This window comes from Paramisgurnus dabryanus, chromosome 16 (genome assembly GCF_030506205.2).
Source record: "Paramisgurnus dabryanus chromosome 16, PD_genome_1.1, whole genome shotgun sequence".
NCBI classification, from domain to species: Eukaryota; Metazoa; Chordata; class Actinopteri; order Cypriniformes; family Cobitidae; genus Paramisgurnus; species Paramisgurnus dabryanus.
Genome location: NC_133352.1, coordinates 19,273,524 through 19,287,630, shown reverse-complemented (window position 1 = coordinate 19,287,630; position 14,107 = coordinate 19,273,524). Strand labels below are relative to the sequence as shown.

General features: G+C 38.5%; 1 protein-coding gene across 1 annotated transcript in view; it reads left to right on the top strand.

Annotated features, from left to right (window-relative positions):
- Nucleotides 1-13,665, top strand: part of gpc3 (glypican 3) — a 152,240-nt gene extending 138,575 nt beyond the window's left edge. The window contains exon 8 of the mRNA XM_065271835.2: nucleotides 10,606-13,665. Within this exon, the coding sequence (XP_065127907.2) occupies nucleotides 10,606-10,787 (182 nt within the window). The 3' untranslated portion in view covers nucleotides 10,788-13,665. The remainder of the gene's footprint in view (nucleotides 1-10,605) is intronic.
- Nucleotides 13,666-14,107: the final 442 nt, after the last annotated feature.

Sequence of the window (14,107 nt, the reverse complement as noted above, 5' to 3'; positions counted from 1 at the left end):
AATTGTTTCTTTTAATAAATTCTGAACCTTTTAAAAACCTCAGTCATCCCTATAGTGGATGTATCTGTTCTTATGAATATCACACAAATATCTTTCTCACAAATATCCTCTTAACCACTGCACAAGTCTCTTTCCAAGATGCAGTGTGTTGTTGCTGTGCCATAACTATGTGTTTGTGTGCTATAGCTGTGCCTGTTTGTGCTACAGAGTCGTGCCTTTCTGTGGTGTAGCTTTGTCCCATCATGTGCTTCGGTCTGCTGTAGTTGTGTCTATGTGATAAAACTGTGTCTCCCTGTGTTACAGCTTTGCTTTGCTGTGGTATAGTTTTATCTTTGTTTGGTGTAGCCTTGTCACCCTGTGTCACAGCTGTGCTTTGATGTGGTATAGTTTTATCTTTGTTTGGTGTAGCTGTGTCACCCTGTGTCACAGCTGTGCTTTGCTGTGGTATAGTTTTATCTTTGTTTGGTGTAGCTGTGTCTCCCTGTGCTACAACTTTGCTTTGTTATATTTGTGTCGTTGTGTGGTGTAGTTGTTTCTCCCTGTGCTACAGTTACACTGTGTATTGTTGCTATGTCTCCCTGTGTTTCAGTTTTGCCTTGATATTGTATAGTAGTGTTTGTGTTTTGTAGCTGTATCTCCCTGTGCTACAACTTTGCTTCTATGTGCTGTAGTTGTGTCTTTGTGTGGTGAAGCTGTGTATTTCTATTGTACAGCTGTGCTGTAATTTAGGCTGACCATACATACCATTCTTCCCGGACGCGTCCTGGCCAGGATTTCAAGTGCATCTTCCAGAAGTCATATTTGTCAACCGCAAACGTCATCAAGATTCTCACATTTCAGTCAAAAACATAAAATCGTTAAAATTGAAAAATAACGTTTGCTTTTCTAATATAGAACCTGAAACAATAAACCTTGATGACGTATGCAGTTGACAAATACGACTTTCGGAAGACGCACTTAAAATCCCAGGACGCGTCCGGGAAGTATGACACGTATGGTCAGCCTATGTAATTGTGTCTTTGTGTGGTGTAGCTGTGACTTGTGCTTCAGCTGTGGTTTGGTGTAGCTATGTCTCCCTGTGCTACATCTATGCCTTGCCTTACTAAAATAGAGTGTATGTGTGTGAATGTGTCTTAATGTGCTACAGCTTTGGTTTGCTGTTCTATAGTTGTGTCTTGGTTTGCTGCAGCTCTGTTCTGGTGTGCTGCAGTTGTGCCTCATTGTGCTAAATTTCTGTTTTGGTGTGCTCATAGCTGTGTCTTGGTGTTTGTAGTTTGTAATGTAGCTGTGTCTTGCTGTGCTAAATCTCATTCTAGGTGTGCTAAAGCTGTGTTGTACTAGGCTTTAGCTGTGTCTCAGTTTTCTCTGTGTCTTGGCCACCTCATGACTGGCTAGTTTTTCTTGGCTGGCTGCTGGCTGCCTATTGGAGTGGGCCTGTGGTCAGGGTGTGGAAGCAGACGCGCACATTCCCCTCTCTCTCTCTCTCTCTCTCTCTCTCTCTCTCTCTCTCTCTCTCTCTCTCTCTCTCTCTCTCTCTCTCTCTCTCTCTCTCTCTCTCTCTCTCTCTCTCTCTCTCTCTCTCTCTCTCTCTCTCTCTCTCCTCTCTCTCTCTCTCTCTCCTCTCTTCCCCCCCTCTCTCTCTCTCTCCACACCAGACCAGCAACATTGGCCTGGGAGTGAAGTTACAGCTGCAGAGTCACTCCGCTGTCTAGTGTGTTTACAAATGACCTCATTTTGTTGAGATTTTGTATTTTACACATAGAGACATAGAAGGAACTGAAATAGGTACAGTATGGTTGAATACAATTAACCCACAAATTTCACTCATCACCAATGCTCAACTGTAAATTAGGTACGCTGCTCTTTAAGGAGGAGTGGGTTCATGGAAAACAAAGTTGCTTGTTTATGTGCAGAAGTTTTAATTAATTCGACCACACAGCCTCAAGTTGCTGTCATGCCTTTGTGAATCTTTTGATACAGTAGCTTGATGAGCTGCAATATTATATTTTATATATCATACTTTAAGAAAAATATAAATGTTGTGCTCATTAAGCAGTACTTTGTGTTGGGCATTGAGAGCCTTTTTATTTGTAGCAAATCAGCAGCAAGTCTAATAATATTTTATGATTTACAATCAATTGCTAAGTTTGTTGTGATATCACATATCCGCATCAATTGGGTTATGAAACCTAAACTGCTATAAAAACAACCATTTGAAAAGACAAATGACAAATAGCTTCTTTGGTTTTGTTATCAGGAGCATTTCAACTGAAGGAATGGTTCATCACAATTTTATTGTTTTGTGTGTTTTCATAACCCCGGCTGCACGAATCAAAAAGCAGTATAGACCAGTATTGCATACTTTTGTAAGAAGCACCTGTGTTTGGAGACATTCCAAACGCTTTATCTTGTCCTGAGGAACACCTGTAAAGCAGACAGTACTTCAGAATAAACACACCAACTCTATGTCCAGGTAAAGGTCTGTCTGGTGGTTGGCATAGATCCTTTTTGAAACTCACAGAAGAGCTATTAGATTTTGATGAATGTTCTGTCCTCAGTATCTATACATTGTGTACTATCAGGGCCGGCGTCAATGGGGGGCATTCGTGAACAGTGCCCCCCCAAACAGGTTGTTGTGCCCCCCCACAAAGTTTTTTATTAATTTAATATATATCAAGAATAATGAAAATAAATTAAACATTGAATGTTTCATGACTTGTAATGTAATCAAATGAGGAAAATATAGTTGATATATGTTTTCTTTAATTCAAATAGACCAGTTTCTCTGATTGGATGTATTGCCGCGTCTCACCCGTCTTACGTCTTTAGCATATTTGTGACTTGATACTAGCAACGTGTTTTTTCGCGGCATTTTATGGATCATGTAAAATATGGATATTAGAACATTTAGAACGAACCAGCACCGCCTGCTTCATCTGACTTCATGCAAACACAGACTGGCTCAAAAGCAGAGATTAGAGGTCGAGGTGGAATTTACAAATCTACAGGACCCTGTTTTAAGGAAGTTTAAAATTCGTACACGCCGTCTTCAGCGATTTTAAAGGTAAGTTAGCGTTGTTTTAAATTACGTAAGCTTAACTGTGAAGTGTGGATAGACACAGCATTAAGAGGTGATTATGGTAAATCGGCTTTTTTCAAGCTAGGACGCGGTGTGCGCTGCGCTATGAAACCCATTCATTTCAATGGCTTGCGCCGCGCGAGGGCGGTTTGTTGTTGCGTGGAGCAAAGCACGAGCGCAGCGGACCTCAGCTTGCGCTCACGCGACGGTCGAAGTTCAATAGTTTTGCGCATAGTTTGTGGTCTTTTGCACTTTATACGGGAAATGAGCTGACAGTCTGTACCAGTTGTATGAGTGTGTGCTTGCACTGTATTTGTTGTTTTAATGTCTTGTTTTTGCAAGTTATTGTTGCTATTGCGTGCCCCCCCCCGTTGGAACCCAAATGCCCCCCTGTTAGTTATGGTCTGGCGCCGGCTCTGTGTACTATGTAGGCCATACTGATAAGACGAGTCCTGTGCTTGGTATATTCCCGTTCTTTAGTGCCAAAGTTTTTTGTTGATATATTTATAGCTTGAAGTTAAAACAACTTGATTTTGCAAGTCAATTTAACATACTATTTTAAGTTTTGACATGTGATAAGTTGACATAACTTATCAGGAAAAAACAAGTTGAAATTGTTTAACTGTTAACTTTTTAAAGTTAACGTAACATAAAAATATATGTTGATTAGGCAAAATGCTGTATTTTTTACAGTGTGTATCTACTGTATATATAAACAGTGTATATATAAACTTTGCTATGTGGTTGCTAAGGTGCTCTGAAAGGTAGTTACCATGTTGCGGTGTGGTTGCTATTCGCTTGTTATGTCCGCCACAAACCATTGCTTTTCTGATCCAAAAGCTTTCAGATGCTTAAAGCAAACAACCAACAATGCTAATATATATTCATTGTGTGCTGTAAAACTACCAAATAATTACATTTCTAATCTTTATTTCTATACCGACATCTCAGATGGCCAGACAGTGATTCACCTTTTATAAATCATTAAAGTGACCCCAAAGGGAAATTTAATGGAAACTAAGATCCAGAGATACTATTCCTTAAAGGATTAGTCAATTTTCTTTAAAAAAAAATCGAGATAATTTACTCACCAGCATGTCATCCAAAATGTTGATGTCATTCTTTGTCAGTCGAGAAGAAATTATGTTTTTTGAGGAAAACATTCCAGGATTTTTCTCATTTTAATGGATTTTAATGGACACCAACATTTTACGTTTTAATGCAGTTTAAAATTGCAGTTTCAAAGGACTCTAAACGATCCCAAATGAGGCATAAGGGTCTTATCTAGCGAAACAATTGTCATTTTTGGCAAAAAAACATCAAAAATATGCACTTTTAAACCACAACTTCTCGTCTTCCTCCGGTCCTGTGACACACCAGTGTCTTTTTTTTATTACTCTGGTAATACGTCTTCACGTCAAGAGGTCACTGATGACGTATGCGAAATTACGCCCCAGTGTTTACAAGTGTGGAGAAAGAGGATCGTTCCGACGTAGATGTATGTTGAATGATACTAATTAATGTCTTTGTGTCAGTTTATGGTTTGAAATGATCCACAAACATGCGTTTCATATATGTAACACGTGACCTTTCCACGTCATTACGCAATTACGTGAGGTTGCGCTGGCTCGTCACACAGCCGGAGGAAGAAGAGAAGTTGTGGTTTAAAAGTGCATATTTTCTATTTTTAAATGACAATTGTTTCGCAAGAGAAGACCCTTATGCCTAGTTTAGGATCGTTTAGAGTCCTTTGAAACTGCAATTTTAAACTGCATTAAAACTGTTAAGTGTTGGGGTCCATTAAAGTCCATTAAAACAAGAAAAATCCTGGAATGTTTTCCTCAAAAAACATAACTTCTTCTCGACTGAACAAAAAAGACATCAACATTGTGGATGACATGGTGGTGAGTAAATTATCTGGATTTTTTTTTTTTAAGAATATGGACTAATCCTTTAAATAGAGAGTTCACTCAAAAAAGAAAATTCTGCCATCATTTACTCTCTCTCTCTCATGTTGTTACAAACCCACATACATTTCTTTGTTCTGATGAACACAAAGGAATGTATTTTGAGAAATGTTCATAATTAAACTGTGGAAACATAAGCCACGCCCACTATTTCCCTTGTAATATTCTGTTGCACTCGGAAATACATCATAAAATGGAAGTTGAACGTGACTTCCTGTTTACAGGGAAATTTACTAGTGGATGGTGTTAGAAGGATGGTACAAATTAGGTCTCCTGTAAAGGAACTACAGTTTTTTCTACTTATTTTATCACCCCTCGGGTAAAAAATCACACACCTGATTGAGGAAAAAAGCAATAGCCCACTTCTTTCTTTGACAAGCCACATAAGGTACAAATAATGCAATACAAGTTGGAGGCTGAAGGTAAATACTTCTTTTTAGGATTTGTTTTTTAGATCCCTTAATATAGTTGCAGAAATGTATCTATTTGCTAGATTTCCCTGGATTTCTAAATAAATTGGTGTTGAATCCTAAACTGACCTTTGACTCATCATAACAATAGGCAAACACATTCTGCCTAATTAAATAACATGCATATTAAAGCTGCAATTTGTAACTTTTGCCTCTTTATCCCCATCTCTGTTTGAAACATAAAACTTCAGTTATATGTGTGTTGTGTTAAGTATTAATTAAGTAAAATTATTAAGTAAAATTCATGTTCCACCAAGATATTTTGTACATTTCCTACCGTAAATATATAAAAACTTTCTTTTTGTGACTATAAAGGTGATTTCTCAATATTTCGATTTTTTGCACCCTCACATTCCAGATTTTTAAATACTCAGGTTTTAAGTATCTTAGGATAGGTCAAATGTTGCCCTATCCTAACAAACCATACATCAACGGAAATCTTATTTATTCAGCTTTCAAATGATCTCAAACATGATCTTCAAACATCTCAAACACACCATACAAACATTCACAATGCACCACACACTTTCCAGCAGTTGTATGTATGATAGCAATAGCGATGCTTAGTAAGCACCACTAATAAGAATTGTGTCAGTTTTGTTTGGAAAAACAAAGATTTTATCTTGAGTTCAGGAGAGAGATGCATAGTATGAGAACATAAACACTCACATTCTTTCTCTTTAAACACAAACAGCTTATAATTCTTCTTTAGCAGGTCTCAAAACAAACCAGCTCTTTAAAGCAGTTAGCAAGGGTCTCATTCTTACCGCGGAGGACTGCAATAAACATTTAGAATTCGTTTCTGTGTTTCTGTTTGTTGTGTATGTGATGTATTGCACTGCTGGCATTGAGCCGGTCCAAGCCTACCATTACCAATCAATGGCTGACTGTTAACCTTTCACCTCTGTTGTAACTGGAGCTCGTAACTCTGTGATAAAGCCGGTTAGACTCTGCTTGCATAGTGGGCACTCCTGGGGCCTGATACTCCTGAAAGCTGATATAGCCTTTGTGAGTCTTTGTGCTATTGCTTCAGACTGTCCCATGTTGGTCATGTCCATTGTTGGGAGCGATGACTGTTATATTTAGCACACCAGCCTCCACATACCCATCCCACTAATTGACACTAATTTTGCTCTGGTTAGATCAGATCCAAGAACAAGAGTTAACCGGGCACTCGGTTTAGTCGTGTATACTATTTAACACAAGTGCTTGTGGCTCATTATAACAGGATATTGTCACATTGTGGAGTTGGGTTGTACACATACTGTTTGTTGTAGATCCTTTTAAAGCCCTATAGTCGTAACTATAGACCCTTTTTCTGTGCCACCTTTGTTCCAACTCCTAGTTAAAGGATGAACGTTTCTTAAGACGCATTTACCGCACACACCAAACAATAACCTTACACACTTCAAAACACACACATACGCATTCACCACTTTCCTGCTTATTCACACGAACACACCTCGCCTGATTTAGGGTGTAGTGTGTATATAAAAGCTGTATTGAATTACACCTCTGCTTTAATTGGACTAGTGGTACAGTGAGCCGCTGTCACAATGAAAAATCGTCCTTTCAGGGCCGGTGGAATGTATAACTGCTGGGTTGTCAGTGGACGAAGGGAAAGAAAAAGTTAATTGTCCTCTGGCTCGCGTTCAAGCTCTGTCGTAATTGCACAGAAATCTCGAGGAACTTTCAGCGCCGAGGCTTTATTTATTTGCCTCCTTCCCCTGTTTTAAAGTCGACTGTGGTCTGAAATGGGCCCCAGGGCATCCAGGGGACCCCCTGAGAGAAGGTCTCCATCTCTTTCCTGCAGTCGGTCTGGTTCTCACTGGCTGGCATGCTGAGCTCAGGGCCCAGAATTAATTAAGTCGCATGCTTTCCTGTTGATCCCACCACTACGCAGTCACTTGACCAAATGTTGGACTTCCTCCCTGTGGGGTTAAATCCCTCCAAACGTAGGCTGCTGTGGATGGTATTAAATGTGGCATGTGACCTTAGTTGCTGAGATCGAATTTCTTGTAAAGTGCATTCAATTGAAAATTAACAATAATAGTAAACGTTGGACCAGATTAAACCTCCACCTAAACCATCAGTGTGATTATGCAAGGTGCCGATATTATATTTATGGATTTGGAGACACACTTTTTTTTATCAGTATTTGTGTTATCTGGGGATTAAACCCATGACCAAACTCATGCTAAAGCAATGCACTACCAATTGAACTACAGGAACAAGTTTCATCACCGACACTCAGTGTTGGGGGTTAGGCATTAAAAGTAACATGCATTACATAATAATAATACTTTTCTGAAGTAACAAGTAAAGTAACGCATTACTTTTTAAATGTAAACATTAATATTTGAGTTACTTTTTAAAAAAGTAATGCAAGTTACTTTTTTAGTTTAATTAATTCGATAAAAAAAATTGCACTAAATTAAACTAAACGTAGTCCCATTATGCACTCTATGCATACACGCCTGTGTGGGAACAGTTTGAGTCAGAAACTGAGATAGCAGGCCAGCGCTCAACATTTTTGTGATAAAATATGCAATTTCTGAATGCAGAACTTTTCGGTCATAAAAAACACCTGCAAGGCCTGAAAGAGATCAAGCCTCAGCCAAGAAAAAGTAACGCAAAAGTAACTAAAAAGTAACGTAAGCATTACTTTCCATGAACGCAGTTAGTTACTTTTTTGGGAGTAACTTAATATTGTAATGCATTACTTTTAAAAGTAACTTTCCCCAACACTGTCGACACTTATGGCGCTTTTTTTTAGTACCACCTTGGTTGAGGTTCCACGTGAGTTGAGCTGATACTGAAACATGAAGTGAAAACACTGTAGATCACTGATTGGTCTGAGAGAATCGTCACTACCAACGTCACTGCTAAAAGCAAGATTAGCTTTACCAAGCAAACCTGTTGTCATCTGTGCTTTGTTGTTAGTTCCCAAACTCCTTTTAGCGGTGGGAAAAAACACAGGCTGAGAATCAGGAACACCATACCAGTGTTTTCCAAACTTGCGCGACAGGCACGTCCACATGTATTCACAGCATTTTTGCTACTTAAATGAGGCTCAGCGGAGCGCGTCGACTGACGCCAATGGGTGTTTGTACAGAAATCATGTGAAACAGAGTTAGTGATAAACATCTATTTGTGGTGGTCAATTTTGATTTTGTATGGGATTTTATGTATGGGAAACTCTGCATTCCAACGATGCTCCCTGTTGCTCACTCCCACTTTTTGTATGATGTCACATCAGTAGGCAGCGCAAATATAACGACACGCCTATAATCCCTCCCACCCTGAAGTGGTACTAATCTCAATGAAAAAGCTGAGCCAAAGTAAAGTGAGTATACGCGACCTGACCCATAGGGTACTATGCAATGGAAAAGCGGCATAAAATAGTTGGAGTCAGGGGCGGAGCCAGACATTGTCGACATGGGGGGCTTGGGCCAAATCTAGGGGTTTCAAAGCATGGTGCCCTGCTAATATTTTTCTCCATTTACGGCAGCTTTATAAAGTAAATTTTTTTAATCCTGTCTTATCCTATTGTTGGATAAGAGAAGTTAAAGTGTCATTGTCAAAATTTGTTATGTTACAGTTTCAAAATGATAATATAGATAACACAGCAAGGTTTTCTGTATTGTCATTTTGAAACTGTAACATAACACATTTTAACAATGACACTTTAACTTCTCTTATCCAACAATAGGCAAAATATATTTGCTGTAAGCTAATCCAGTAACTATCCAGCTACATTGCAAATTTCAAAGAAATGCATATGGACAAAACATAAGCTGCCTAAGTAACTATTTTCCCCTTCTTACTTCTGACGTCTTAAAAAAAATCGTATATCCATTTATAAAAAACGGGATATGTGCAATGAGCAAGTTTTTTTCAAAGTTTTAATTTACTTTGATTAAATATAGTTTAAATACAACATTACCAACAACAGTGTGCAGCAGAGCAGGCAAACTAGATCAGAGCGCTAACAGCCGTTAACCATGCAGATAATATATCAGTTGACGCTATTTAACAGTATTTACATCACATAACTATTAACATACACTTTTACAGTAATAACGAAGGCACTGTAATAATAAAGACACTTTGAAAATGTGTTTACTGTTGGGAGATTCAGCATAATAATTTGCCTTCAACTCGCATCTCTCATTCGTTTTCACTGGAGTGGGGGACTGGAGAGTTTAATTCTGAAATTCTGAATGCCGCCATCTGAAAAGATTCGGGGCTTGAGCCCCAGAAGCCACCCCCATGGTTGCAGTCTTCTGCCAGTGTTGAGGTGATCATTATACGGTCCATTTTTAAATGCTGGTCAGTGCATGTGATGCAATTTTCATAGAGAGTGCACGTGTACATTGTACCCGTAGGTCGCACATGCACCTACAAGAGATTGTAGTATTGAGCCCATGAGATGCATTGCATTGTGTCGCAATACACAAGTGTGGAACGTCTGTTTACAATTAAACTATACTTTGCAAGTCGGTGTGTTTGCGTACATTCACATACACATAAAAATGGGTTTTAAATTAAAAAAAACACTGCCTTTGTCATGCTAAGTTGTTTGTGTTTACCTCTATGTTTTGCCTGTATTTGTTAAGTTTGTTAAATTTGTGGATTTTTGTGATGTAAATGCGGCAGACATAAGGAATGGGAAATATGTGCCATATGAACCGTGTGTATACACTTTCATTAGCTCATCTGTGTGTCTTGAGCCAATAAGATTTTCTTCAGCTGGCTTGAAGGGAGACTTCACAGGGGACACTTCCACACATAGCTGGCGTGCCTCATCATATTTGATTTTGTTACCGATATCCTCTTTCCCTTCTCATAACTCCCACCTCAGACTTTTTATGTTAAGCTAAATTAAAAACGCTTCAAATTCTTTTAGTAAAGAGATAGATTGTTAACATGCTGTTGCAAAAGTTATTGTCCTCTAACACTCTCATACTCCTCACTCAGTCCACATTTTTTTACGATGAATCTTTAATGTTTTGCAACTGTTGCATGTCCGCCATGTATTCTCATCCATGGCATATTTTCTCTCTTTCTCTCTCTCACTCTCTCTTAGACTTGGCAGATAACCTGGCAATTGATGACTTAACGCTTCACGAGTTACTGCTGACTCCTAGACTGGGCACGGACACCCATGGAGGATCATCTGTACCTGGAGGAGCACGGGCGTTGTACGTTCCTAGTGAAATCTTCATCTTTACTGTCATCATCATCTTTACCCTGTTGGATCTCCAGTGATTATTAATCCAATCTGATCATCTTCAAACGCACTGATGAGAGTTTAAAAGAGATGCTACTGATGCCCATGTGTACATATGAATCTGATCAAAAACAGAAACCATTTTTCTTCTCAATTGCAACTTCTCATTTTTTATATTTTTCACGGAATTAAGGTGTACAGCATTTATTCATTTAGCCTAACAAATCCCTTTTATCCAAAGTGACTTACAAGTAAGGAATACAAGAAAGTGAGGAATAAAGCCTCAAACTATGACATCATCAGGAGCACCCAATACAGAATCGTGTTCTTTTCCCCATGCCACACAAGAGCCATGTGTTTTACATCGCATTTCCGCTATACACATGCCGTTTTACACAAAGGCCGAAGCCTTCTGTAGGAAAAGGAGCTTAATCTCCTTTGAAAAGACAAAGAGACGCTGCTTTTGCGAGTATATGGGCACTTAAGGAGAAGTAACCGTGACCGGCAGACTCTGCTGAATACATGTAACTGCACCAGTGGGCATAGACTATCTCTTGACTGTCTCTCGTATATACACTTATGTGAGGTTCTCCTCTGCCACTCATTTCCTGTGCAGTAAATGGAGGACAGCACATCAAGGCATCGGCATGTTGTTGTGAAACCGTCTCTCTACAGGACGACACAGCTGTACTTTATTTCCAAAAGAAAGATGCTGTTTTATTAGTATGACGAGTTCTCTTTTCAGAAATTGTGGTATTTTATATCTCTATTTAATTTGACTGCTTCTCTTTTTCTATATTTTATTGTAATTGTGTGATTAAACAGACACTTTGTCTTTAGTTACTGTTTTCTTATCACAACTCACCATAGCATTTGCATCCAAGGAAAGATAATTGATCATTAATTGAACTGTGCATGTCAAGTATCTGACCATTTGTACTGAAAATCTTCATATACAAAGGGCTAAATGTTAATTTCAGATCATCCTCTGAATCGGATCTTTATCGGAAAGTCTGCTGTTTAAAGATTGACACTTTTCCGTTGTAACCTGTAAATTCATTACCGATCTCTTTGCAATGCTTAACAGACTTCATTATATCTGTACACGTGAAGGAGTGTTTCAAACTTGGACTTCATTTTTGACCTGGTTTCCATTTTTACATTTTTCCGTCTGTTACATTATTCATAACAAATACAATTGTAATCTCAAAATACTTTACAAACTTATTCTCCTGTTCCAGCTGTGCAGTTTATAAAAATGGCTCTGTTTATTTAAGCAGTTCAGTTCTGGCTGCGATCAGGACTTTGATTGTCCCATTAACTTTAACTCCAATGCTAATTTGCCTGTGTCTTGATGAAAAATAACTTTCTGATTCACTTACATTTATGCATTTGGCAGATACGTTTATCCAAAGCAACTTAAGAGTGCAATTCTTGAATTCCCTGGGAATTAAGCCCTTGAACTTGGCATTGCTACAGCCACACTTTAATAATTGGCCTACACATGCTCTTTTACTCTATTTTACTATTTTGCAGCGTATTTTAATATAACAACGATGGCCCAGTCTTTCCTAAAGAAACTCACAATGCTAAAAAGCAGACTTCACAGAGGGAATTATGTTTTCTTTGAGGTGAATGCTGTGTTAGATTTGGCTATATGCTCTATGTGGTAGTTTTATTTGCCTACGAAATCACACATTGCAGCTCGGTCAATATTATGCTTTTGCCAAGCCCCAGTTATGATGCTTTCATGAGGTTTTCTTAGAATAATGGCTTCTTTTGTGTCATGCCAGTGATATGCTGAGCTCTTGATTTGGTTCAGTGCAACCCTCACGTCGTTCTCAGCTACTGAACCCTGAGTTTCTTCAGTGATCAGTGGCGTCTCTGTAGTTTCTCTCACAGGTCCCTTTGTTTCGAAGGACAGTCTTTACTGGATAATCTCTGGTTGGTTTGATTTAACCCCCGTTTACTGATAAACGTGCCAGCGGTGTCCACTAACCCTTGATAAAGTTTTTACCTTTTTTCTAACGTAAACATTTGTTTTATTTCAACTTTAATTCCTTTTATTCTTAATTTTCACAGCTGTCCTTCGGAGGATTCACAATCTAGATAATGATCACTTTGCTGCTGGGTTTGATCCAGAAAATGAGGTAGTTATTTTAATGAGTCACAGGTAGAGGCCAATTTTAAGTCAATTGCGGGCTTGTTAGGGCAGCGGTTTGCATCTGTGTTAACTCGAGCTTCTGCAATACACTAACTGAACGGAAATAAGTGCATAGAAATGACTTATTTTAGTAATTCAACCAAAATATAATGGATATTTATGCAAAGGACTGTGTAACGAAAGGGTATTTAATGCCTTATGTAACATTGCACGAGGATGAAAGAAGTCACAGTTCTTTCTCTGTTTACATGTTAAGTTTAAACGTAAAAGTAAACTTTACAAACAAACTGTTATGAGGGTGATGAGGCGATATAAAAAATGGCAACTTATTTGAAACAAATCCTTACAGTATGTAGTAAATGAGTGATGTGCTTCAGCCAGTAATGGTATGTGTTGAGTACCGTAATTAAACTTTGAATTTTGCAATAGTGTTTATACTGGAGCTGATTGCACAGTGGGGGTGCATTCAGGGGCCATTTGGCACATCTGAATACTTGAGCTTGGCCCGAGCTGTTTAATATCCCGAACATCGGTGAAGGGGGGAAAATAAAGCCCTTCATTCACACAAGGTTACAGTTACTCTGACCTCATATTCGGAAAGCAACAGTCCTGCCCCCGATACCTGCTTTTCTACCAGTGTACAGAGTGTTTAGTGGTCAATAATAATTTCAATAATTCTGTTATTTCAATGTATCAAATATCCCCAAAAAATGCTGTTTATTTGTGACAATACCGTATGTGTTATAATTTATAATGTTTACATGTAAATGATAAATAAATAAAAATATAAAAATCTCACGCGCTGTGGTTCTGTTTTAATAAGTTGTGTTATGTTGGAGCCTTTATGCGAGTTTTGTTTGTGTGCGTGAGATGAGGTGAGTAAAGTGTGAAACTCTCAGTCAAATAAAAATGCATATTGACCTAATTACAAAAAGTAAAAGCAAACAAATAGCATATTATTATCTCTACCAATCTCCATTTTGTCCTGATTGTCTGATCAAGTTGACATACAGACACCTGTGGTGCCTCACACTTACAGGTGCAAATTAAACCTTATTTTGTCTGTGTTTATATTCGGTTAACACTCCACACCCAGCCAGCCACCCACACACCCAACAATCCCCCCCCCAAGTGTATTTAACTCTTTATCTCATTACTAACCTGTAATTTGACTTCAAGGCTGATGTGCTCTTA